A 26,950-nucleotide genomic window follows, 5' to 3' on the forward strand; every position below is an offset into this window, starting at 1 on the left:
TTGACGTATGTGTACATCATGACACCTTGGTACTTAAGGACCCATGATGTACGTGTATGTCATGGGGAATTCCGGACTGGGATGCCTGCTGAAATCATTCAGCAAGCATCCCGTGCAAATGCCCAGGGGGGGTCATCAGACCTCCTCATGTTGGCGATCGCGGCAAATCGCAGGTGAATTCACACCTGCGATTTGCGCAATTCCGTGTCATACGGGTCTATGGTGACCCGGAAAATCAGGGGTATCGGGGTTGTCTAAGACACTTACGATCCCCCTGAATGGATAGGAGAGAAGTGGCGGGGGTGCCACCCCTCCTATCCCTGCTATTAGTCGTATAGACGCGACGACCAATAGCAGATGGGGGGGGCGGGGGGGGGGGGGGTAAACTTTCGGTTTCCCCAATCTGCCCACCCACAATAGGCAGGGCAGAACGGGGAAACGACAGAGGACCGGGGATGAAGTCCATTTACCCATCCTTGGCGGCGGAGGCGACGATCGACGGTAGAGATCGACGGGCGGCGAGGTCGTGCGGCTGGCTCCCTGTATCCTACGGAAGCCGGTGAGTTGCCTAGCAACATCTGGAGGGCTACAGTTTGAGACCACTATACAGTGATCTCCAAACTGTAACCCTCCAGATGTTGCAAAACTACAACTCCCAGCATGCCCAGACAGCTGTTTGGGCATGCTGGGATTTGTAGTTTTGCAACAACTGGAGGCTACAGTTTGAGACCATTATACAGTGATCTCCAAACTGTGACCCTCCAGATGTTGCAAAACTACAACTCCCAGCATGCCCAGACAGCTGTCTGGGCATGCTGGGATTTGTGGTTTTGCAACATCTGGAGGGTCACAGTTTGGAGATCACTGTGCAGTGGTCTCTAAACTGTAGCTCTCCAGATGTTGCAAAACGGCAAATACCAGAATGCCCAGACAGCAAACAGCTGTCTCGGCATGCTGGGAGTTGTAGTTGCGTACCTCTAGCTTTTGCATAACTACATCAGTTTTGCAACAGCTGGACTCACACTGGTTGGAAAATACTGAGTTAGGTAACAGAACCTAACTGAACCATAGTGCCTCCAGCTGTTGCAAAAGTACAACTCCCAGCATGCATGGTCTGTCAGTACATGCTGGGAGTTGTAGTTTTGAAACAGCTTGAGGTTTGCCCCCCCCCCATGTGAATGTACAGGGTACATTCACACGGGCAGGTTTACAGTAAGTTTCTTCGGCAAATTTTTCGCCGCAGCGCCAACTCCTAGCGGAAAAACTGACTGTAACCCGCCAGTGCGAATGTACCCTAAAAACACTACACTACACTAACACATAATAAAGAGTAAAACACTACACATACACCCCCTTACACTGTCCCCCCCCCCCCCCAATAAAAATGAAAAACGTATTGTACGGCATTGTTTCCAAAACGGAGCCTCCAGCTGTTGCAAAACAACAACTCCCAGCATTTCCGGACAGCCACTGACTGTTCAGGCATGTTGGGAGTTTAGCAACAGCTGGAGGCACCCTGTTTGGGAATCACTGGCGTAGAATTCCCCTATGTCCACCCCTATGTAATCCCTAATTTAGTCAATTTCACAAATGCGCATGGCGCACTTCAGAGCCCTGTCGTATTTCAAGGAAGCAGTTTAGGGCCACATATGTGGTATTTCCGTACTCGGGAGAAATTGCACTACAAATTTTGGGGGGCTTTTTCTCTTTTTACCACTTATGAAAAGGAAAAGTTGGGGGCTACACCAGCCTGTTAGTGTAAAAAAATAAAACAATTTACACCAGCATGCTGGTGTTGCCCCATACTTTTTATTTTTACAAGCGGTAAAAGGAAAAAAAGACCCCAAAAAATTTGTAACGCAATTTCTCCTGAGTACAGAAATACCCCATATGTGGGCATAAAATGCTCTGTGGGCGCACAACAAGGCTCAGGAGTTGAGAGTGCACTATGTACATTTGAGGCCTAAATTGGTGATTTGCACAGAGGTAACTGATTTTACAGCGGTTCTGACATAAGCACAAAAAAAATAAATACCCACATGTGACCCCATTTTGGAAACTACACCCCTCACGGAACGTGACAAGGGGTATAGTGAGCCTTAACACCCCACAGGTGTTTGACGAATTTTTGTTAAAATTTGATGGGAAAATGAAAAAAAAAATGTTTTCACTAAAATGCTGCTGTTTTTCATTTTCACAAGGGAATATAGGAAAAAAGCTGCTCAAAATTTGAAGCAGAATGAGTAAGAACATACCCCATATGTGGATATAAAGTGCTCTGCTGGCGCACTACAATGCTCAGAAGAGAGGGAGCGCCATTGGGCTTTTAGGGTGCATTCCCACAGGGCGTATACGCAGCATATTTGGCGCTGCGCAAAATTTATGGCGGCAGCGGGAAATACGCTGCATATCCCTCGCTCACCATACACACAAGGCTTTCCCTATGCGTGTTGGAGGCGGGGCCGTGTTCCGGCGTGTCTGTGACGTGCGGCTCCGCCTCCAAAACTCACTGCACACATAGGGCTGCCGCCGGAAAGCCCTGTGTGTATAGAGAGTGAGGAATACGCAGCATATTTCCCGCTGCTGCCATAAATTTTGCGCATCGTCAAATACGCTGCGTATACGCCCTGTGGGAATGCACCCTAAAAGAGAATATTTGTCCGGAATTGAAGGCCAATTGTGTTTACAAAGCCCCCATAGTGCCAGAACAATGGACCCCCCCCCCCCCATGTGACCCCATTTGGAAAACTACACCCCTCACAGAATGTAATAAGGGGTGCAGTGATCATTTTCACCCCACAGGTGTCTGGCAGATTTTTGGAACAGTGGTCCGTGAAAATGAAAAATTTTATTTTTCATTTGCACAGCCCACTGTTCCAAAGATCTGTCAAACGCCAGTGGGGTGTAAATACTCACTGCACCCCTTATTAAATTCTGTGAGGGGTGTAGTTTCCAAAATGGGGTCACATGTCGGGGGGTCCACTGTTCTGGCACCACGGGGGGCTTTGTAAACACACATGGCCCCTGACTCCCATTCCAAACAAATTCACTCAATGGCGCTCCTTCTCTTCTGAGCATTGTAGTTCGCCAGCAGAGCTCTTGACGTCCAAACATGGGGTATTTCCATACTCAGAAGAGATGGGGTTACAAATATTGGGGGTAATTTTCTCCTATTACCCCTTGTAAAAATGTAACATTTTGGGGAAAACCAGCATTTTAGTGAAATTTTTTTTTTTCATTTACACATCCAACTTTAACAAAAAGTTGTGAAACATCTGTGAGGTGTTAAGGCTCACTATACCCCTTGTTACGTTCCTTGAGGGGTGTAGTTTCTAAAATGGTATGCCATGTGTTTTTTTTTTTTTTTTTTGCTGTGCTGGCACCATAGGGGCTTCCTAAATGCGACATGCCCACCAAAAACCATTTCACCAAAATTTGCTTTCCAAAATCCAAATGTGACTCCTTCTCTTCTGAGCATTTTAATTCGCCCGCAGAGCATTTTACATCCTAACATGGGGTATTTCCATACTCAGAAGAGATGGGGTTACAAATATTGGGGGGCATTTTCTCCCATTATCTTTTGTAAAAATGGTAAATTTGGGAAAAAAACTGCACTTCAGTGAAAAATTTTTTTTTTTTCATTTACACATCCAACTTTAACGAAAAGTCGTCAAACACCTGAGGGGTGTTAAAGCTCACTGTACCCCTTGTTACGTGCCTTGAGGGGTGTAGTTTCCAAAATGGTATGCTATGTGGGGGGTTTTCTGCTGTTCTGGCACTCCTTACCTTCTGAGCTCTCTACTGCGCCCGCCGAACACTTGACATACACATATGAGGTATTTCCTTACTCGAGAGAAATTGGGTTACAAGTTTTGGGGCGCTTTTTCTCCTATTACCCCTTGCAAAAATTCTACAAAAACATGCCAGTGTAAAAAATGAAGATTTAGAATTTTCTCCTTCAATTCGCTGCTGTTCCTGTGAAACACCTAAAGGGTTAACAAACCTTTTGAATGTCATTTTGAATACTTTGAGGGGTGCAGTTTTTATAATGGGGTCATATATTGGGTATTTCTAATAAGAAGGCCCCTAAAATCCACTTCAAAACTGAACTGGTCCCTGAAAAATGTTGGTTTTGAAAATTTTGTGAAAAATTGGAAAATTGCTGCCATACTTTGTAACCCTTTGATGTCTTCCAAAAGTAAAAACATGTCAACTTTATGATACAAATATAAAGTAGACATATTGAATATGTGAATAAATATATAATTTATTTGGAATATCCATTTCCCTCATAAGCAGAGAGCTTTAAAGTTAAAAAAAATGCAAAATATTCAATTTTTTCATCACATTTTTGAATTTTTCACCAAGAAATGATGCAAGTATCGATAAAATTTTCCCACTAATATAAAGTACAATATGTCACGAAAAAACATTCTCGGAATCAGAATGAAAGGTAAAAGCATCCCAGAGTTATTAATGCTTAAAGTGACAGTGGTCAGATGTGAAAAAAATGGCCGGGTCCTACACTGAAAATTGGCTGGGTCCTTAATGGGTTAAAGTGATTCACAAAATGAATTAATAAAAAAAAAATCCCATTTTTAATAGTAAGAAAGTTTAATATTAAAGTTTAATATTTAGGAAAACTAAATATTTTGAGGGTACACTAATGAAAAAAAAATACAAACTTCAGAATGCAGCATTAAAAATAAAAAAATAAAAAATAGTTATATGTTATATCTGTGATTTGTGCTTCCGTCACAAAGTTCAGAATTTCTAGTTCTGGTGATCATATTTTTTGCAAGGATGGTATCACTCAGATATATTGATTATAAAATTTAGTTTCACTGTACATCATATAGAAAATGTTATGTTTTTGTCTTTATCATTTTTTACAGGTTACATAGAAGAAAATGAAACCAACCAAAGGCGATTGTTATAGAGAACTTAGTCCTACCACCACTCTTGAGGGAAATGTGGTTATGAGCTTTAGTTTTGATAGCTGCCAGCTTGAAGAAGAAGAACTGCAGGGAAGGGGATGCCAGCAAGCACAAGGCATTCTTACACTAATGGAACCAGGTAGAACTATGACTTGTAATTATTTTGTGAAGTTTATAAGTGGAGTAAGTTAATAGAGATGTGAGGTCCTGAAATTTTAAAATGACTAGCTTAATACTCTGTGTTTTCCAGTCTTCCTACCTTAACCTTTTGGGAGAGGAAAAGCAAGAATCAATAACGCAATATTTTATTTTAAAAAAATGACAAATAATATACTATTTGAGTCTAGAGTATTGTATTTCATAACTTCTTTACAACATTAGGGCTATTTTTGCCATCTTCCTTTAAAGGTTGTGAATGTTTAACCCCTTGAGGACCAGGCCATTTTTCATTTTTGCACTTAATTTTTTTCCTACTCCCCTTCTAAAAATCATAAAGTTAAAAATTTTGCCTCTACAGACCCATATGAGGGCTTGTATATTTGCACCACCAATTTTACTTTGTAATACTGTCAATAATTTCATCACCCAATCTACGGCCAAACCAGAAAAAAAATATTTGTAAGGAAAAATAAAAAATAAAAATCGCCATTTTGTAACTTTTGGGGGCTTTCGGTACTACACAGTGCACTTTTCGGTAAACATGACACCTTATATTTATTCTGTAGGTCAATACGATTAAAATGGTACCCAACTTTTATAGGTTTGATTTTACTTGTTTTAATTTTTTTTTATCTTTTTGTACAAAAGTTTGAATGTTTAAAATTGTCCTTAGGGAAGGGGTAAAAGGAAACCAATCAGCATATTTTAGCATATATGAGGCTTGTCAATGCATTATATATGCTAAATATCATCCTCACCATCCTCGGGGGACGTTTGTTCCCCCAGGGATGGTGAAGATATTAAGTTATAAAGTCCTTTGTTGGGGACTTACACTTACCAGCTCCGTTCGTGGCGGCCGTGACCCTGCCCCGACCGCTTGAATGACAGCTCATGTCACCGCTCTGCTCCCTAAGCAGACGGAGCAGAGCGGTGGCGTAAGCCGTCATTCAAGCCGTTGGGGCAGGGCCACGGCCGCAGCGAACGGGACTACTTTCCGGATGGCCGGGGGGGGGGGGGGGGGGGGGTGGTGGTGATTTTATAACTTAATATCTTCACTATCCCTGGGGGCACAAACGTCCCCCAGGGATGGTGAGGATAATGATTTTAGCATATATTACCAAGCATTATATAGCCAAGCATTATATATGCTAAAATCTGCAGATTGGTTCCCTTTAATTGACATTTATTAACTTTTCTTAACTTTTTATACACTATTTTAGTCCCCACAGGGGACTATAACATGCAATCCTTGGATTGCATACACTGATTAATGCTATGCCATAGCATAGCATTGATCAGTTTTATCTGTGCTCGATTGCTCCAGCCTGCATGACTGGCTGGGAGCATCAAGGCCACAGATTGGACGGCAAGGAGGCAGGTAAGGCTCTCCCGGCATCCTCTTCGCTGATTGGGACATTGCGGTTTTACCGTGATGGTCCCAATCAGCTCCGCTGAGCTGCTGGGATCATCTTAGTTTTGTTTTAGATGCCGCAATCAACTTTGATCGAGGCATGTAATAGTTTAATGCCGGGCATCACTGCAATCGGTGATGTCCCGCATTAGACACAAATCCTGACACAGGACCGACCCACTATGACCTACTCGTCATAGAGGGGGAGTGTGACAAGGGCCTACAGGTACAACCTCCGTCCCCAAGAGATTAAACAGAGAAAAATCTGGTACAATTATGCAGATTGGTACTAATTCACAGACTCTTTAAAAGTGAGGTTAATTCAACGTACATGTTATTATTGCAATACTTGTTTATAAATTATATTCTTAGTTCGCCCCCAATCTGCAAAAATAAACAAACTTTTTGGGAAACCCACCCTGGAACACTCTGCGTAAAGTGGTCCATCTAAAAACATACCGTAGATCTTAAATTGACTCTGCAGTACCAAATGTACTGCCCCTAAGACTTGTTGATTGTGATAGAAAAAGAAAGCATCACTGGGAGATGTAGTCTCTTGAAAGTAAGAATAATAGGTATCTGTGGAATAAAAAATTGTTTTTCCTTTTCTGACAAGATGGCAGCTTCCAACATTTTGGGGGAGATTTATCAATCAGCCTGAAACCCTAATTGTCTGGTTTTCCCACAGCAACCAATCACAGCTCAACTTTCATATCTTAACAAGCTCTTGTAAAGTGAAAGTTGAGCTGTGATTGGTTGCTATTGGAAAAAACAGACAATTAGGGTTTCAGGCAGATTGATAAATCAGGGCATTGAGTAACATGTTTTTTTACCCACAGCCCTATTCCATTGCACAGTTTTGGTAGGTCAAGGTTTTGTAATAAAATAATAGCACATCCATTTTAAAGTGATAAACAATGTGGTGGCAGTCCAGCCTGATAAAGGGAATTCAGGAACTATGGTGGGAGATTCCATACTGTAGTGGATGCAGATGAGGTAGTGAAAGATTTGTACTCAGAAAATGTTTTTGGACCTTGCTTACCTGAAGGATTTTGTTGCCTTGCAATGTCTAGTGGCAACTTTAGTGCAGTGTTGGCTGTTCTCCCTCCTTCCATACAGTGGGGGTCAAAAGTTTGGGCACCCCAGGTAAACATTTGTGTTAATGTGCATAAAGAAGCCAAGGAAAGATGGAAAAAATCTCCAAAAGGCATCAAATTACAGATTAGGCATTCTTATAATATGTCAACAAAAGTTAGATTTTATTTCCATCATTTACACTTTCAAAACAAAAACAAAATGATGTCTGCAAAAGTTTGGGCACCCTTCAGAATTTTTTGCATGCCCTGCCCCCTTTGCAAAGCTGAGACCTGCCAGTGTCATGGATTGTTCTCAATCATCATCTGGGAAGACCAGGTGATGTCAATCTCAAAGGTTTTAAATGCCCAGACTCATCTGACCTTGCCCCAACAATCAGCACCAATGGTTCTTCTAAGCAGTTGACTAGAAATCTGAAACTGAAAATATTTGATGCTCTCAAAGCTGGAGAAGGCTATAAGAAGATAGCAAAATGTTTTCAGATGTCAGTATCCTCTGTTTGGAATGTAATTAAGAAATGGCAGTCATCAGGAACAGTGGAAGTTAAAGCAAGATCTGGAAGACCAAGAAAAATATCATACAGAACAGCTTGCAGGATTGTGAGAAAAACAATTCAAACCCCACGTTTGACTGCACAATCCCTCCAGAAAGATCTGGAAGACACTGAAGTTGTGGTACACTATTCCACTATAAAGAGATACTTGTACAAATATGGTCGTCATGGAAGAGTCATCAGAAGAAAACCTCTTCTACGTCCTCACCACAAAAATCTGCGTTTGAACTTTGAAAATGAACATATAGACAAGCCTGATGCATTTTGGAAGCAAGTTATGTGGACCGATGAGGTTAAAATTTAACTTTTTGGCCAGAATGAGCAAAGGTACCCCTTGGAGAGAAAGGGGAACAGAATTTAATGAAAAGAACCTCTGTCCAACTGTTAAGCATGGGGGTGGATCAATCATGCTTTGGGGTTGTATTGCAGCCAGTGGCACAGGGAACATCTCACAAGTAGAAGGAAAAATGGATTCAATAAAATTTCAGCACATTTTGGATGCTAACTTGATGCCATCTGTGAAAAAGATGAAGTTAAAGAGAGGATGGCTTCTACAAATGGATAATGATCCTTAACACACCTCGAAATCCATGGGGGATTACATCAAGAGGCGTAAACTGAAGGTTTTGTCATGGCCTTCACAATCTCCTGACCTCGACATAATTGAAAATCTATCTATCTATAATTGAAAATCTATGCGTGACAGACAGCCCAGAAATCTCAAAGAACTGGAAGACTTTTGTAAGGAAGAATGGGCAAAGATACCTCAAACAAGAATTGAAAGTCTCTTGACTGGCTACAAAAAGCGTTTACAAGCTGTGACACTTTCCAAAGGGGGCAGTACAAGATATTAACTCTGCAGGGTGCCCAAACTTTTGCAGACAACATTTCTTTTTCTGTTATTTTGATAATGTAAATGATGGAAATAAAATCTAACTTTTATTGACATATTATAAGAATGTCTAATCTGTAATTTGATGCCTTTTGGAAAATGTTCCATCTTTCCTTGGCTTCTTTATGCACATTAACCCCTTAATGACCAAGCCCATTTTCACCTCAAGGACCAGGCCAATTTTATTTTTGCGTTTTCGTTTTTTCCTCCTCGCCTTCTAAAATCCATAACTCCTTTATATTTCCATGTCCAGACCCATATAAGTGCTTGTTTTTTGCGTGACCAATTGTACTTTGTAATGAAACCTCTCATTTTACCATAAAATGTACGGCGAACCCAAAAACATTTTTTTTAAGGGAGGAAATTAAAATGAAAACCAAAATTTTGCACATTTTGGAGGGTTTTGTTTTCACAATGTACACTTTACGGTAAAAATTATAGGTGTTCTTTATTCTGTGGGTCAATACAATTAAAATGATACCCATGGCTAGATACTTTTATATTTTTGTACTGCTTAAAAAAAATCAAAAACTTTTTGTACAAAATCAGTAATCTAAAATCGCCCTATTTTGACCACCTATAACTTTTTCATTTTTCCGTATATAGGGCGGTACTTTTTTTAGATGCCACATTTGCATATAGAAAACTTTTAGATAATTTTTTATTATTTTTTTTAATAATATGTGACAAAAAAGCAGGATTTGTGGATTTTTTAATTTTTAACGTTTACGCCATTCACCGTACGGGATCATTAACATTATATTATATTTCGGACATTTACGCACGCGGCGATACCAAATATGGAAAAAAAAAAATTTTATTTACGCTTTTTGGGGGTAAAATGGGAAAAACTGACAATTTTCATTTTTACACCTGCCGTGTATGACGCGAGCACCCTTCCGATGCTCGCGGTCATACACAGGAAGTAAATGTACGTCCTGGTGCGGGAAGTCCCGCCAAACCAGAACATACATTTACGTCCGTGGTCGTTAAGGGGTTAAAACAAACTTTTACCTGGGGTGCCCAAACTTTTGATCCCCACTGTAAGTGTAGCTGCAATTCCTGAAGAGGCAATGGCAAGAGCAACTTCTCCCTGAGCCTGAATCTTGGGCAAAAGTAAATTAGTCAAAATTGTTTTTCCTGTACCCCCAGGGGCATCGAGAAAAATTATTTCTTATTCTTCTACTCTTAGTTTACTCTTATTTTAACTGAATGAAAAGAAGATGCTCACTCTCAATTTTCACATGCATGTCAGCTCTCAACTAATGGGATAAATGCCTACAGTTTAATGTGTTGTTCTATTCATTTTCGCGAACCATTAGCCTGTATACTTCAAAATGCATCGCTGAAACCATCTTGCTGGTTGTTTCTCCTGCTGCTGAGTTGACCTGCCTTAACCCCTTAAGGACCCTGCGTTTTTCCGTTTTTTCCTCCTTACCTTTAAAAAATCATAACTCTTTCAATTTTGCACCTAAAAATCCATATGATGGCTTATTTTTTGCACCACCAATTCTACTTTGTAATGACATCAGTCATTTTACCCAAAAATCTACAGCGAAGCGGAAAACATAATCATTGTGAGACAAAATTGGAAAAAAAATGCCATTTTGTAACTTTTGGGGCTTCCGTTTCTACACAGTACATTTTTCAGTAAAAATGACTCCTTCTCTTTATTCTGTAGGTCCATACTATTAAAATGATACCCTATTTATATAGGTTTGATTTTGTCCTACTTCTGGAAAAAAGCATGACTAGATGCAGGAAAATGTATACGTTTAAAATTGTCATCTTCTGACCCCTATAACTTTTTCTATTTTTCTGCGTGGGGCAGTATGAGGGCTCATTTTTTGCGCCGTGATCAGAAGTTTTTAGCTGTACCATTTTTTTATTCATAGGACTTATTGGGTGGGGTGATTCAAACTTTTATTAGGGAAGGGGTTAAATAATCTTTTTCACTTTTTTTTCCACTTTTTGTTACAATGTTATAGCTCCCATAGGGGGCTATAACACTGCACACACTGATCTTGTACATTGATCAGTGATTTCTCATAGGAAACCACTGCGATGATTCTGCCGCTTGACTGCTCAATGCCTGGATCTCAGGCACTGAGCAGTCATTCGTCGATCGGACACCAGGAGACAAAGTAAGGGACCCTCCTGCTGTGTCACAGCTGTTTGGGATGCCGCGATTTCGCCACAGACATCCCGAACAGCCCCCTGAGCTAGCCGGCAACTATTTACTTTCACTTTAGACGCAGCGTTCAACTTTGAACGCTACGTCTAAAGGGTTAATAGAGCGCGGCACCGCGATCAGTGCCAAGCACTATTAGCCATGGGTCCCGGCCATTTTTAGAAGCCTGGCCCGACCCGCTATGACGCGAGTCCACGCCGTGGCCCCGTGTTATAGAATGGGAGCGGACTCATGACGTACCTGTACGTCATGGGTCCTGTAGGGGTTAAACTAAAATGTGATACCAATCTTAACCTTGGGGAAATATCACTGGGTCTAATAGAGCATCATAAGTTTGATGTGTTTATGAAATGTGATGCAATGACGCACCTCTTTGTTGAATTATAATATTGCGTTTATTGAATTTGTTGCCTCATATATAACGACCAGTACTTTGTCTACTCGAGGACTGTTGAAGCGACGCTCGTGTTCATCTGCTGGTATTCGGTCTGCTCTAATGACTACTCGATAGTCATCCGTTAACATAAGTTGCCTAATGCTATTTTAAATGTTAATTAGATAATTGTGCTCATGAAACATCCTTTGTAAGTTTAATACAATCTGACACCTTGGTCCCGGAATGTAGTAGCATTGTTGGTCAGCCTCCAGTTGCCTATCTTCCACAAAATATAGTTGTAGGAATTTTGCCTTTGTGCCAAATCTGACCTTACACAGTTAAAGTTAATAAAAAGTCGGCATGTTTTGTTATTCATGTGGCATCAAAAGATGTCAATTAAAAACAGCAGTACCTTCTGATGTTATTGAGAAAATACATTACAGATGTCAAAAGTTAATTTGGTGGTGATTTTAACTGGGATAATTTTATTTTCCCATTTTTGCAGCAAATTCCTTATGACTCTGATTAAAATATTTGGGCTTGACACTAATTGCAAACGTATGTCGATTTTTCCAATGGTAACACTTTTGCTGGTCTTAGTGAAATCGTTCACACAATAAGCAAACATGCTCCACAACCCTTGACATTGTGGCTCTCCTCCTCTTATAATTTAGTCAAATATAACGATGTTGTTTGGTTTCTGAAGCTCTAGAAGTAGTAGCTCTCTGTCATATCCAGAAGTCGCATGTCATGCTGTTGTTCGGTTTCTGAAGCTCTAGAAGTTGTAGCTCTCGCCCTCATATCCTGAAGATTAATTTCACACTGTTGTTCTGTTTCTGAAGCTCTTAATGCTTGGGCTCTCTTGAAGCGTCATAAATCTTGTACTTCGCTCTTCAGAAGTTTCTATTCGATGGAGTTTTTTAATTTTTTGCTTTTGGCCTATAGCTTGACATTTCTTTTGAGGCAAAAATGTTAATAAACTTGCAAGTTGCAATTCAAATGCACTCTATCACATCTTTTACTTTAAAATGTAAAAAGTTACTAGGGTAGCCCTCCTAAAAAAAAAAGTAAAAATAGAAGAGGGTATGGCTTGCATAAAAGGGGTGTGGTTTGCAGAGGACATAACTAGTATAGTGGGTGTGGTTTGCAAGCCTAAATGACGCACTTATCTGGAGATGCAGAGCAGAGCTTGGGGAGTAAGGTGTGGCTGAGCTGTGATAAAGAGGTTATGGTTGAAGGACCTGTGATGACATCAGTAGTTGGGGCTAAATTGTGATCAAGAGACTGTGGTTGAAGGACCGGTGATGACATCAGTAGGTGGGGCTAAGCTGTGATGAAGAGATTGAGGTGGGTGAAGGATCTGTGATGTGGGTGTATCGGCCAAAAATAGTTTCTTTTTGGTCTTGAACTGAAACGAAAATAGGGTCAAAAATAGAAATGGGTGTGGCTTGTGGATTTGGGTGTGGCTTTTGCGGGAGAGAAGTGGCGTTTGTGAGGGGTGTGGCTTGCAAGTCAGACCAACTGGCCCAATAAAGGGATGAACATAGGTTTGCGAGGAGAAGGAGTGTGGTTTGCTTTGATCTGGCTCTGAAGATGCCCCTGTATTGTTCTAATTGGTGGGGCATTCTGAAGGATCAGTGTTAGTCCCAAATAACCATTATAGAATTATGAGGCTTTACATCAGTATTTTCCAAACAGTGTGTCTCTAGCTGTTGCAAAACTACAAATCCTAGCCAAAGGCTGTCCAGACATGCTGGAAGTTGTAGTTCGGCAACAGCTGCATACTGTTTGGAAAACACTGCTTTTCATGTACAACCTGCAGTGATTAAAGGGGTACTCCGACGCAAAACATCTTATCCCCTATCAAAAGGATAGGCCCCCCGCGATCTCCAGGCCAACAGCAGCGGCATATGGAACACGGGAGCGTGGAACTCCCGTGTTCATATCTATGGGGGGGGGGCTTGACAGCTAGTACGTAGCTCTCAGCCTCCTCGTATAGACCTGAATGGAGGGGGCGCGGTGGCTGTAGTCGCCAGTCATCCAACACAGAGCGGAGTTCTTATCCCCTATCTTATCCCCTATCCTTTTCATAGAGAATAAGATGTTTTGCGCCGGAGTACCCCTTTAAGGCTGGGTTTTTTAATTCAAAAACTGACCATGCCCGATGCCACAACTTTTGCCAAAAAAAAAAAAAAATAATTGCAGAACACTGCAAGATTAGTTATTCTGTCCAGCGTATAGAAATATAAGAATGGCACTCACCCATCTGACGAAAAACAGTGGCATTTATTGTGCAGAAGCATACATACACATAAGCAGCATCATGGGAGAGGGACACCGAACAAAAGGTAGATCACCTACCTTTTGTTCCGCGTCCCTCTCCCATGGTGCCGCTCCTATGATGCCGCTTAAGTGTATGAATGCTTCTGCACAATAAATGCCACTGTTTTTCGTCAGATGGGTTAGTGCCATTCTTATATTTCTACATGCTGGATTATTGAAGGACTTGCATTCTTGGAATAGAGCACCCTGTACTGACAATTTGGTTGTGAGTGTCCAGCAGTCTATTCGTTTATTGGCTTGAACGATCAGCTGTGCCGAGCGCTGTCTCTTTCTTCTCAGTTATTCTGTCAGTTTTCTGCACTCTATCTGAATAAATCTGTTTAATCAGAATTGCTCATTTGCTGTATATTTAGTTTTTAGATATAGTTATTATGGGTTAACCCTTTTTAACCCCTTAAGTACTCAGGGTTTTTCCATTTTTGCACTTTCATTTTTTCCTCCTCACATGATATGATACCCAACTTACATATGTTTGATTTTGTTTTTCTTCTGTTAACCCCTTGGGGACAGAGCCCATTATGACCCTAAGGAGCATTTTTTTTTAAATCTGACCTCTATCACTTTATGTATTAATAACTCTGGGATGCTTTTAATTATAAATTTGATTCCGAGATAGTTTTTTGACATATTCTACTTTATGTTAGTGGTAAATTTTTGTCGATACTTGCATCATTTCTTGGTGAAAAATTCAAAAATTCCAGGAAAAATTAGAAAATGTAGCATTTTTCTAACTTTGAAGCTCTCTGCTTGTAAGGAAAAGGGACATATCAAATACATTATATATTGATTCACATATATAATATGTTAACTTTATGTTTTCATCATAAAGTTGACATATTTTTACTTTTTGAAGACAACAGAGGAATTCAAAGTATAGCAGCAATTTTTCAAGTTTTCACGATAATTTCTAAATCTGAATTTATAAGGGACCAGTTAAGTTTAGAAGTGAATTTTAGCGTCTTTCTGTTGGAAATCCCCTATGGTGGACCCCATTATGAAAACTGCACCCCTCAAAGTATTCAAAATGACATTCAGAAAGTTTGTTAACCCTTTAGGTGTTTCACAGGAATAGCAGCAAAATGGAGGAGAAAAATCAAAATCTCAATTTTTTACACTAACATGATAATATAGCCCCATTGTTTAAAGGTAAAAAGGCCCCCCAAAACTTGTAATTTATTTTCTCTCGAGTAAGGAAATATCTCATATGTAGATGTAAAGTGCTCTGTGGGTGCACTAGAGGGCTCAAAAGGGAAGGAGCGACAATGGGATTTTGGAGAGAGAATTTTGTTGAAATGGTTTTTGGGGGGCATGTCGCATTTAGGAAGCCCCCATAGTATTTTGGAAACTACACCCCTCAAGGAACGTAACAAGGGGTAAAGTGAGCTTTAACACCCCACAGGGGATTAACGAACTTTCGTTAAAATGGGACGAAAAATAAAAAAAATTCAATAAAATGCTGGGGTTACCCCAAATTTTTCATTTTCGCAAGGGGTAACAGGAGAAAAAGACCCCAAAAATTTGTAACCCCATTTCTTCTGAGTATGGAAATACCCCATATGTGGATGTACAGTGCTCTGCAGGTGAACTACAATGCTCAGAACAGAGCGCCATTGGGCTTTTGAAGAGAGAATTTGGTTGGAATGGAAGTTGGGGGCCATGTGCGTTTACAAAGCCCCCATGGTGCCAGAACAGTGGACCCCCCCACATGTGACCCTATTTTGGAAACTACACCCCTCACAGAATGTAATAAGGGGTGCAGTGAGCATTTACACCCCACTGGCCTTTGACAGATCTTTACATTACATTACATTACATTTTTCATTTTCATGGACCACTATTCCAAAAATCTGTCAGACACCTGTGGGGTATAAATGCTCACTGCATCCGTTGTTACAATCAATGAGGGATGTAGTTTACAAAATGGGGTCACATGTGGGGGGATCCACTGTTCTGGCAGCATGGGGGCTTTGTAAACACACATGGCCTTCAATTCCAGCCTAATTCTCTCTCCAAAAGCCCAATGGCGCTCCTTCTCTTCGGAGCAATGCAGTTCGCCCACAGAGCACTTCATATCCACATATGGGATATTCCCATAGTCAGAAGAAATGGGGTTACACATTTTGGGAGGCTTTTTTCCTATTACCCCATGTGAAAATGAAAAATATGGGGTAACACCAGCATTTCAGAGGGAAAAATAACACATTTTTAATTTTCACGTCCAACCTGTGGGGTGTTAAGGCTCACTGTACCTCTGTAACACGTGGGTGTTTTTTTTTTGTTTTTTTTTTGCATTAATGTCAGAACTACTACCCCTGTGCAAATCACCAATTTAGGCCTCACATGTACATGGTGCTCTTTCACCCCTGAGCTCTGTTGTGCGTCCCCAGAGCATTTTACGTCCACATATGGGGTATGGGGCTTCTTGTGAAAATGAAAAGTATGGGGCAACACCAGCATGTTATTGTAAATTATTATTTTTTTTTTTACACTAACATGCTGGTGTAGCCCCTAACTTTTCCTTTTCATAAGGGGTAAAAGGAGAAAAATCCCCCAAAATTTGTAACGAGTACGGAAATATCCCATATGTGGTCCTAAACTGTTGCCTTGAAATACAACAGGGCTCCAAAGCAAGAGAGCGCCATGCGCATTTGAGGCCTAAATTAGGACTTTGCACTAGGGGCAGACCAAGGATGGGGCTTGTCTCCACCACAACCCTACTGCAGTGTTTCCCAAACAGGGTGCCTCCAACTGTTGCAAAACTCCCAGCCTACAAGGACAGTCAATGGCTGTCCGGCAATACTGGGAGTACTTGTTTTGCAACAGCTGGAAGCTTCATTTTAGAAACTCTGCCGTATAAGACGTTTTTCATTTTTATTCGGGGTAGGGGGGGGGGACTGTGTAGGGGTATATGTATATGTAGTGCTTTACTTTTTATTTTGTGTTAGTGTAGGTGTAGTGTAGTGTTTTTAGGGTAAATTCACATGGCGGGGGTTCACAGTGAGTTTTCCGCTGGGAGTTTGAGCTGCGGCGGAAAATTTGCTGCAGCTCAAACTTGTACAAGGAAACCCACTGTAAACCCCCGCCCATGTGAATGTACCCTGTACATTCACATGGTGGGGGGGGGGGGGGGGTACCCCAACCCCAAGGGGGGTACCCCAACCCCAAACCTTCAACTGTTGCAAAATTACAACTCTGTACATGCTGGGAGTTGTAGTTTTGCAACAGCTGTAGGCACATTGGTGGGGAACCACTGAGTTAGGAAACAGACTCTAGCTCAGTGATTCCAACACATGTGCCACCAGCTGTTGCAAAACTACAACTCTCAGCATGTACGGTATGTCAGTGCATTCTGAGAGTTGTAGTTTTGCAACAGCTGGAGGCACACGGGTTGGAATCACTGAGTTAGGAAACAGACTCTAGCTCAGTGTTTCCCAACCAGTGTGCCTACAGCTATTGCAAAACTAAAACTCCCAGCATGCAGTGACAGCAAAAAGGCATGCTAGGAGTTGTAGTTATGCAATAACTGGGGAAGAACAGTTTTTAGACCGCTAAGTAGTGGTCTCCAAACTGTAGCCCTCCAGATGTTGCAAAACTACAACTCCAAGCATGCCCAGACTGTCCAGGCATGCTGGGCGTTGTAGTTCTGCAACATCTGAAGGGCCAGGTATTGCAGAACTACACTGCCCAGCATCCCTGACTGTCTGGGCATGCTGGGAGTTGTAGTTTTGCAACATCTGGAGGGCTACAGTTTGGAGACCACTGTATAGTGGTTTCCAAACTGTGCCACTTCAGATGTTACAAAACTACAACTCCCAGCATGCCCAAACAGTCAGTGCATGCAGAAAGTTGTAGTTTTGCAACATCTGGAGGACAACAGTTTGGAGACCACTACACACTTTTTTTTAATTCTTCTGTATGTGGGGATGTGTGGGGGCTCATTTTTACGCCATGATCTGTAGTTTTTATCTGTACTATTTTTGTTTTGATGGGACTTTTTGATCGCTTTTTATACATTCTTTTAGGGCATACAAAATTACCAAAAATACGCTATTTTGGACTTTGGTATTTTTTTACGTATACACCATTGACCGTGGGGTTTATTTAACATTATATTTTTAGTTCGGACATTTAGGCAGGCGGCGATTTCACAAATGTTTATGTTTATTTTTGTTTACATATTATTATTTTTTAACCCCTTAAGGACTCAGCGTTTTTCCGTTTGTGAATTTTCATTTTTTCCTCATCATCTTCTAAAAATCATAACGCTTTCAATTTTGCACCTAAAAATCCATATTATGGCTTATTTTTTACGCCACCAATTCTACTTTGTAGTGACATTAGTCATTTTACCCAAAAATCCACGGCGAAATGGGAAAAAATTCATTGTGCGACAAAATTGAAGAAAACATTTCATTTTGTAACTTTTGGGGGCTTCCGTTTCTACGCAGTGCATTTTTTGGTAAAGATTACACATTATCTTTATTCTGTAGGTCCATACGGTTAAAATGATAGCCTACTTATATAGGTTTCATTTTGTCGTACTTCTGAAAAAAAAAACATAACTACATGCAGGAAAATGTATACGTTAAAAATTCTCATCTTCTGGCGTTTTTATCGGTACCATTTTTATATTGATCGGACTTTTTGATAGCTTTTTATTCATTTTTTCATTATATAAAAAGTAACCAAAAATACGCAGTTTTGGACTTTGGAATTTTTTTGCGCGTATGCCATTGAACGTGCAGTTTAATTAACAATATATTTTTATAGTTTGGACATTTACGCACGCGGCGATACCACATATGTTTATTTTTATTTGCACAGTTTTTTTTTATGGGAAAAGGGGTGATTCAAACTTTTATTAGGGAAGGGGTTAAATGACCTTTATTAAGTTTTTTTTTCACTTTCTTTTTTTGCAGTGTTATAGCTACCATAGGGGACTATAACACTGCTCACACGGATCTTTCACCCTGATCCCTGCAAAGCCATAGCTTTGCATGGATCAGGGTTCCAGGGGCTCGATTGCTCAAGCCTGTAGCTCAGGCTTGGAGCAATCAAACGCCGATCAGACGCAACGGAGCAAGGTAAGGGGGCCTCCGCATGCGTCCTAGCTGATCGAGATATCTGAGCTGCCGGAAAGCTTTTACTTTCGTTTTTGGACGCGGCTATCATTAGATATCTGAGCTGCCGGAAAGCTTTTACTTTTGTTTTTGGACGCGGCTATCATTAGCAGCCGGGACCGACCCGGTATGATGCGGGGTCATGGCGTGACCCCATTTTAAATACCGGGACCGGGCGCAGGGCGTACAGGTACACCCTGCGTCCTTAAGAGGTTAAATGGGAAAAGTGGGGTAATTAAAACTCATATTAGGGAAGGGGTTAATTCACATTTATTAACTTTTTCTACACCATTTTTTAGTACCCATAGGGGACTGTTACATGCAATCCTTGGATTGCATACACTGTTCAATGCTATGCCATAGCATCCGTGCTTAATTGCTGCAGGCTGCTGAGGCTTCCGGGAGAATGAAGTCAACAATCGCATTGCAAGGAGGCAAGTAAGGGCCCTACCGCCATCCTCCCCAGCTTATTGGGACACTGCGGTTTATACCGCGATGATCACGATCAGTTCCACTGAGCTGCCGGGAATTATTTTTATTTTAGACATGGCAACCACCCCACAATGACTCAACTCCTGAGCCTGTATCAAAGAAGAGGAGCAGGTGCAGGGTGTACAGATACACCCTGCGTCCTTAAGAGGTTAAGTACACTACAGTACTTTGGTCCAAACAGCATTCCAACACTGTTTTACACAGTAGTCTTCTATGCCACAGAGAGCTTAAAAGTAACTTTAAACATGGCAGTCATGACCAGTTATAAAGTCATGGCAAGCTGATACTGTCAGGTTTGCTACCTCCACTTTCCGGGAATCAAACTTGACTGAAAGCCTTCAGGGCTTCTACCTGCACTTAGGCTGTCAATCACCACTGTCTGTATGAGGGGGCATGTGACTATGTATCTGTTTGCTGTGACTGTCATTGACACTGTGATTAACCCCTTAAGGACTGAGCCCTTTTTCACCTTAAGGACTCGGCAATTTTTTGCAATTCTGACCACTGTCACTTTAAACATTAATAACTCTGGAATGCTTTTAGTTATCATTCTGATTCCGAGATAGTTTTTTTGTGACATATTCTACTTTAACATAGTGGTAAAATTTTGTGGTAACTTGCATCCTTTCTTTGTGAAAAATCCCCAAATTTGATGAAAAATTTGAAAATTTAGCATTTTTCTAACTTTGAAGCTCTCTGCTTGTAAGGAAAATGGATATTCCAAATATATATTTTTTATTCACATATACAATATGTCTACTTTATGTTTGCATCATAAAATTGACGTGTTTTTACTTTTGGAAGACACCAGAGGGCTTCAAAGTTCAGCAGCAATTTTCCAATTTTTCACAAAATTTTGAAACTCGCTTTTTTACAGGGACCAGTTCAGGTTTGAAGTGGATTTGAAGGGTCTTCATATTAGAAATATCCCACAAATGACCCCATTATAAAACCTGCACCCCCCCAAAGTATTCAAAATGACATCCAGTCAGCATTTTAACCCTTTAGGTGTTTCACAGGAATAGCAGCAAAGTGAAGGAGAAAATTCACAATCTTCATTTTTTACACTCGCATGTTCTTGTAGACCCAATTTTTGAATTTTTGCAAGGGGTAAAAAGGAGAAAATTTTTACTTGTATTTGAAACCCAATTTTTCTCGAGTAAGCACATATGTCATATGTCTATGTTAATTGTTCGGCGGGCGCAGTAGAGGGCTCAGAAGGGAAGGAGCGACAAATGGTTTTTGGGGGGCATGTCACCTTTAGGAAGCCCCTATGGTGCCAGAACAGCAAAAAAAAACACATGGCATACCATTTTGGAAACTAAACCCCTCGGGGAACATAACAAGGGGTAAAGTGAACCTTAATACCCCACAGGTGATTAACAACTTTAGCATATGTAAAAAAAAAAAAAAAAATCCCTAAAATGCTTGGTTTCCCAAAAGTTTTACATTTTTAAAAAGGGTAATAGCAGAAAATACCCCCCAAAATTTGAAGCCCAATTTCTCCCGATTCAGAAAACACCCCATATGGGGGTGAAAAGTGCTCTGCTGGCGCACTACAGGTCTCAGAAGAGAAGGAGTCACATTTGGCTTTTTGAAAGCACATTTTGCTCTGCGGGCATGCCGCATTTAGGAAGCCCCTATGGTGCCAGAACAGCAAAAAAAAACAACACATGGCATACTATTTTGGAAACTAGACCCCTTTGGGGAACGTAACAAGGGGTTAAGTGAACCTTAATACCCCACAGGTGTTTCACGACTTTTTCATTTGTAAAAAAAAAATTTTTTTTTTACCTAAAATGCTTCTTTTCCCCAAAATTTTACATTTTTAAGAATGGTAAAAGCAGAAAATACCCCCCAAAATTTGTAACACAATTTCTCCCGAGTACGGCGATACCCCATATGTGACCCTAAATTGTTGCCTTGAAATACGACAGGGCTCCAAAGTGAGAGCGCCATGCGCATTTGAGGCCTAAATTAGGGATTGCATAGGGGTGGACATAGGGGTATTCTACGTCAGTGATTCCCAAACAGGGGGCCTCCAGCTGTTGTAAAACTCCCAGCAAGCCTGGACAGTCAGTGGCTGTCTGGTAATACTGGGAGTAGTTGTTTTGCAACAGCTGGAGGCTCCGTTTTGGAAACCGTGTCGTACCAGACGTTTTTCATTTTTATTGGGAGGGGAGGTGGGCTGTGTAGGGGTATGTGTATATGTAGTGTTTTTTACTTTTTATTTTATTGTGTGTTAGTGTAGTGCCACCTCACCCCTGCTGGCTATGGCTGTTCGGGGCCGTCAGAGACACTGGAGACCCGAATGACCCGGAATCTGCCGCAGATCGCTGGACTGAATTGTCCAGCGATCTGCGGCCATCGCCGACATGGGGGGCCTTGCAACTCTCCCTGCTGATGAACTCACAGTTCCCTTCCTCTTGTGTCTGTGCAAGAGAAGAGGGAGAAATTCCACTGTGCCGCGCCATTTTGTCGATGTCTGAACAGTGGTAAAGTACAGCTGCTACAGACTAATGGTATATTTACATTGAAAGAATCTGCTGCGGATTTTCCATGTAAAACAATTTTCAGCATATTACAATTCCAGTGGATGACATTTTAACAGATCTATTCCATGGTTCACAGTGTAGTGTAAACATCTCCCCCTACACTCTGTATGTCTGTCTCTTACTGGGTCACTACAGACTGTCAGGGACACATGCACTCTCTTTACAGAGACACGTGCAGACTCTGTATTGAGTGTACATGTGTACCTGACTGTACTGAGAGACACACACATGCATGTTCAGTACAGACAGGTGCACATCATTGCTCAGTACATTAAAGGATGCGCGCTCAATACAGTCAGGTACACAGATACTCTTAGTACAGAGACACATGCTTATGCACGCTCAATACAATCAGGTACACACCTACACTAAGTACAGAGACACATGCATGCTCTGTACAGTCAGGTATAAATGTACACTCAGTACAAAAACACCAGCACATGTAAGCTCAGTAGAGACACATGCACACTTAGTACAGTCAGGTACACACATATGTATAGTACAGAGACACATGCACGCTTAGTACAGTCAGATATAGAAGTACGCTTAGTACAAAGATACCTGCACATGCACGCCTAGTACAATCAGATACATACGTTTGCTCTGTACAGTCAGGTACACATCTATGCTCATACAGAGACACATGCACACTCAATTCAGTCAGGTAACCAAAATATGCTCGGTATACATGCATATGTATTCTCAATACAGTAAGGTACATGTGTACGGTCAGTAAAAAACACATGTACGATCAATACAGTTAGGTACACTCAGTTCAGAGACACATGCACACGCATGCTTAGTGGACACATGCATGCTCAGTACAGTCGGGTACACACATACACTTAGTACAGTCACATGCACCCTCAGTACAGTCAGGGACAAACGTACACTCAGTACAATCAGGAATACACGCACACTCAGTACAGAACGGAACACACACATCAGGTCAGGTAACACATATGCTCAGTACAGGGGCCGACTGACACCACTCAGGGCCCCTGGACCAAATAAAGCAAGGGCCCCCAGTAAGACTCCACCCCTGGTCCCGCCTCTGCCCCGCCCCTATTCCCGCCAGTATGTATATGAATATTTGTCATAGAAATGAATTGGGGGTGCAGTGCGCTTGAGGCTATGGGGTACTTTGAGGGATGGCAATGCCAATCACCTTAACTACACAAAGTGCCTTAAAACACTGAACTCCTTTTTGTGCCAACTTGGGATCTCTGTCTGTAATACCCAGTCCAACTTGGCTACTGCTTCTACTCACCTTAAAGGGATACTCCGGTGGAAATTTTTTTTTAAAGAAAATTAAACAGATTTGTAAATGACTTCTATAAAAAATTCTTAATCCTTCCAGTACCTATTAGCTGCTGTATACTACAGAAGAAATTCTCTTCTATTCGGGATTTCTTTTCTGTCACGACCACAGTGCTCTCTGCTGACACCTCTGTTAATTTTTTTGGAAATGTCCAGAGCAGCATATGTTTGCTATGGGGATTTTCTCCTGCTCTGCACAGTTCCTAAAATGGACAGATGTGTCAGCAGAGAACACTGTGGTCTTGACAGAAAAGAAATCCCAAATAGAAAAGAATTTGTTCTGTAGTATATAGCTGCTAATAAGTACTGGAAGGATTATAAAATTTTAATAGAAATAATTTAGATATCTAGCAAACAACAGAGCACGTACGTGCACTCACCGCTCAGTGGAGACCATTGTGTGTAGAAGTCCGCTAACGGGAAGCTGGATCACAGCATCAGCGCAGGTAGAATGGCGCTCGGAGGCTACACCAGCAGTTTTGCACGTACAAGCGTGCTTCTTCCTGCCTCAAGTGCGTGAGGCCGGAAGAAGGACGCACTTACGTGTGAAACTGCCATCTTAGCCTCCGAGCGCCATTCTACCTGCGCTGATGCTGTGATCCAGCTTCCCGTTACCGGACTCCTACACACAACGGTCTCCACTGAGCGGTGAATGCACGTACATGCTCTGTTGTTTGCTACTATTGATACTTCATACTTTGGGTACGTGCACCCCGCAGGAGACATAGAGTTGGTTTGCTGAGGCCGTGCTAACATCCAAGACAGGTGTAGTTTGCCTTTTTTGTGCTCCCCCCCCCTTCCTATCTCACTGTTTGAATAATTGACATATCTCTTTAACTTTCTGGAACCAGTTGATTAAAAAAAAAAAGTTTTCTACCTGAGTACCTGCCTTTCACCGCTCACTACATGATGGCACAGTCAGATACTGTATATAACTCATATCTCTGACTGTGATATCATATAGTGAGCGGTGAAATGCAGGTAGAAAATAGCAACTAGTCCATTTATAAGCCACACACTTTACCTTATTTGCCTCTTGCTTTGGTGAGGCTGAGGCCTCTTAGATTTATTACAGAATTAGCACAGCAGCACAGAGTATTTCTGGCATGAACTGTAGTGAGTCAGACTGTCTGCCTGTCTACAGTCCCTGCCAGAAACACTCTGTTCTGCTGGGAAGCCTACTGCATCTTCTACCTGCCTTTTACCACCCCCTACATGATGGCATAGTCAGAGATATAAGTTATATTTCACATACACAACTTATATGTCAGACTGTGCCATCATGTAGGGAACGGTGAAAGGCAGGTAGAAGATACATACAACTGTACACTTCATAAGCCACCCATCTGGCCAGGCTAGCCTGTTTTTGGGTCCATGCAGATGTCGACTGAGAAAGCCAGCAGAGAGATCAGGGCACTTCAGCAGGGCTCTGTGCACTGAGGACAAGCAGGGCTCTGTACACTGAGAGGGCTCCATACACTGACAACAAACAGGGTACTGTACACTGAGGACAAGCAGGGCTCTGCACACTGAGGACAAGCAGGGCTCTGCACACTGAGAACTAGCAGGGCTCTGCACACTGAGGACAAGCAGGGCTCTGCACACTGAGGAAAAGCAGGGCTCTGCACACTGAGGACAAGCAGGGCTCCACACACTGACGACAAGCAGGGCTCTGCACACTGAGGACAAGCAGGGCTCTGCACACTGAGAACTAGCAGGGCTCTGCACACTGAGGACAAGCAGGGCTCTGCACACTGAGGACAAGCAGGGCTCTGCACACTGAGGACAAGCATGGCTCTGTATACTGAGGACAAGCAGGGCTCTGCACACTGAGGACAAGCAGGGCTCTGCACACTGAGGACAAGCAGGACTCCTGGAGACTGAGGACAAGAAGGGCTCTGGACACTGAGGACAAGCAGGGCTCTGTACACTGAGGACAAGCGGGGCTCTGTGCACTGAGGACAAGCAGGGCTCTGGACACTTGAGGACAAGCAGAGCTCTGTACACTGAGGGCAAGCAGGGCTCTGTACACTGAGGACAAGCAGGGTTCTGTACACTGAGGACAAGCAGGGTTCTGTACACTGAGGACAAGCAGGGCTCCCAGACACTGAGGACAAGCAGGGCTCTGTACACTGAGGACAAGCAGGGTTCTGTACACTAAGAACAAGCAGGGCTGCTGGACACAGGACAAGCAGGGCTCTGTACACTGAGGACAAGCAGGGCTTTGTACACTGAGAACAAGCAGGGCTCTGTACACTAAGGACAAGCAGGGCTTTGTACACTGAGGACAAGCAGGGGTCTGTACACTGAGGATAAGCAGGGCTCTGTACACTGAGAACAAGCAGGGCTCCGTACACAGAGGGCAAGCAGGGCTCTGCACACTGAGGACAAGCAGGGCTCTGGACACTGAGAACAAGCAGGACACTGAGAACAAGGTGGGCTCTGTACACTGAGGACAAGCATGGCTCCCGGACACTGTGGACAAGCAGGGCTCCCGGACACTGAGGACAAGCAGGGCTCTGTACACTGAGGACAAGCAGGGCTCTGTACACTGAGGACAAGCAGGGCTCTGTACACTGAGGACAAGCAGGGCTCTGTACACTGAGGACAAGCAGGGCTCTGTACACTGATGACAAGCAGGGCTCCGTACACTGAGGACAAGCAGTGCTCTGGACACTGAGAACAAGCAGGACACTGAGGACAAGCAGGGCTCTGCACACTGAGGACAAGCAGGGCTCTTTACACTGAGGACAAGCAGGGCTCTACACACTGAGGACAAGCAGGGCTCCGTAAACAGAGGACAAGCAGGCCGGGTGCACTGGTCTTCGGCGGCAGCAGTAAACTCTGGCACTTCCGGATGTGAAGTTCACATGACCTAAGCGCCGCTCCCAGGCAGCCACTGCGGTTCTCTTACAGGGCTGCCGTGGCTGTCTGGGAGATGCGACACAGCAGCCAATGACATCGCTCCCCGCTGGCTAAAACACAGACACAACGGTCGTGGTGCCAGGCCCAGGCCCTGGTGTCACGAGCTGCGGGCAATTTAAAAATTGTTTTTTATTATTTAATGTGACAGGCAGCGTACAGTGCGGGCCCTTTTCCAGGCCGGGCCTTCGGACGAGTGCCGATTGGACCGGCCGGTCAGTCCGCCCCTGGCTCAGTACAGAGACATATATGCAGGATATGCACGCTTAATACAGTCAGGTACATGCGTACTCTCTGTACAGTCAGGTACACACATACATTCAGTACAGAAACATGCACACTTAGTACAGTCAGGTGCAGGTATACACTCATACAGAGAAACATGCATACTCAGTACAGTCAGGTAAACACATATGCTCAGTACACAGACACCTGCATATGCATGTTCAATACAGTAAGGTACACGCGTTTGCGCAGCGTTTGCTCAGTTTGCTCAGCATGCTCAATACGGACATGCACACTTAGTACAGTCAGGAACACATGTATGTTCAGTACTGTAAGGCACACATGTACGCTCATACAGA

General features: G+C 42.5%; 1 protein-coding gene across 3 annotated transcripts in view; it reads left to right on the forward strand.

The window, feature by feature from the left end:
• The window catches only part of SLC29A4 (solute carrier family 29 member 4), a 660,337-nt gene that overhangs the window by 71,961 nt on the left and 561,426 nt on the right, over positions 1 to 26,950 (forward strand). For all 3 annotated transcript variants that reach the window (XM_056534647.1, XM_056534645.1, XM_056534646.1), the window contains exon 2: positions 4,896 to 5,076. In XM_056534647.1, coding sequence (XP_056390622.1) covers positions 4,911 to 5,076 — 166 coding nt within the window. In that variant the 5' untranslated portion in view covers positions 4,896 to 4,910. The remainder of the gene's footprint in view (positions 1 to 4,895; positions 5,077 to 26,950) is intronic.

This window comes from Hyla sarda, chromosome 8, assembly GCF_029499605.1.
Source record: "Hyla sarda isolate aHylSar1 chromosome 8, aHylSar1.hap1, whole genome shotgun sequence".
NCBI classification, from domain to species: Eukaryota; Metazoa; Chordata; class Amphibia; order Anura; family Hylidae; genus Hyla; species Hyla sarda.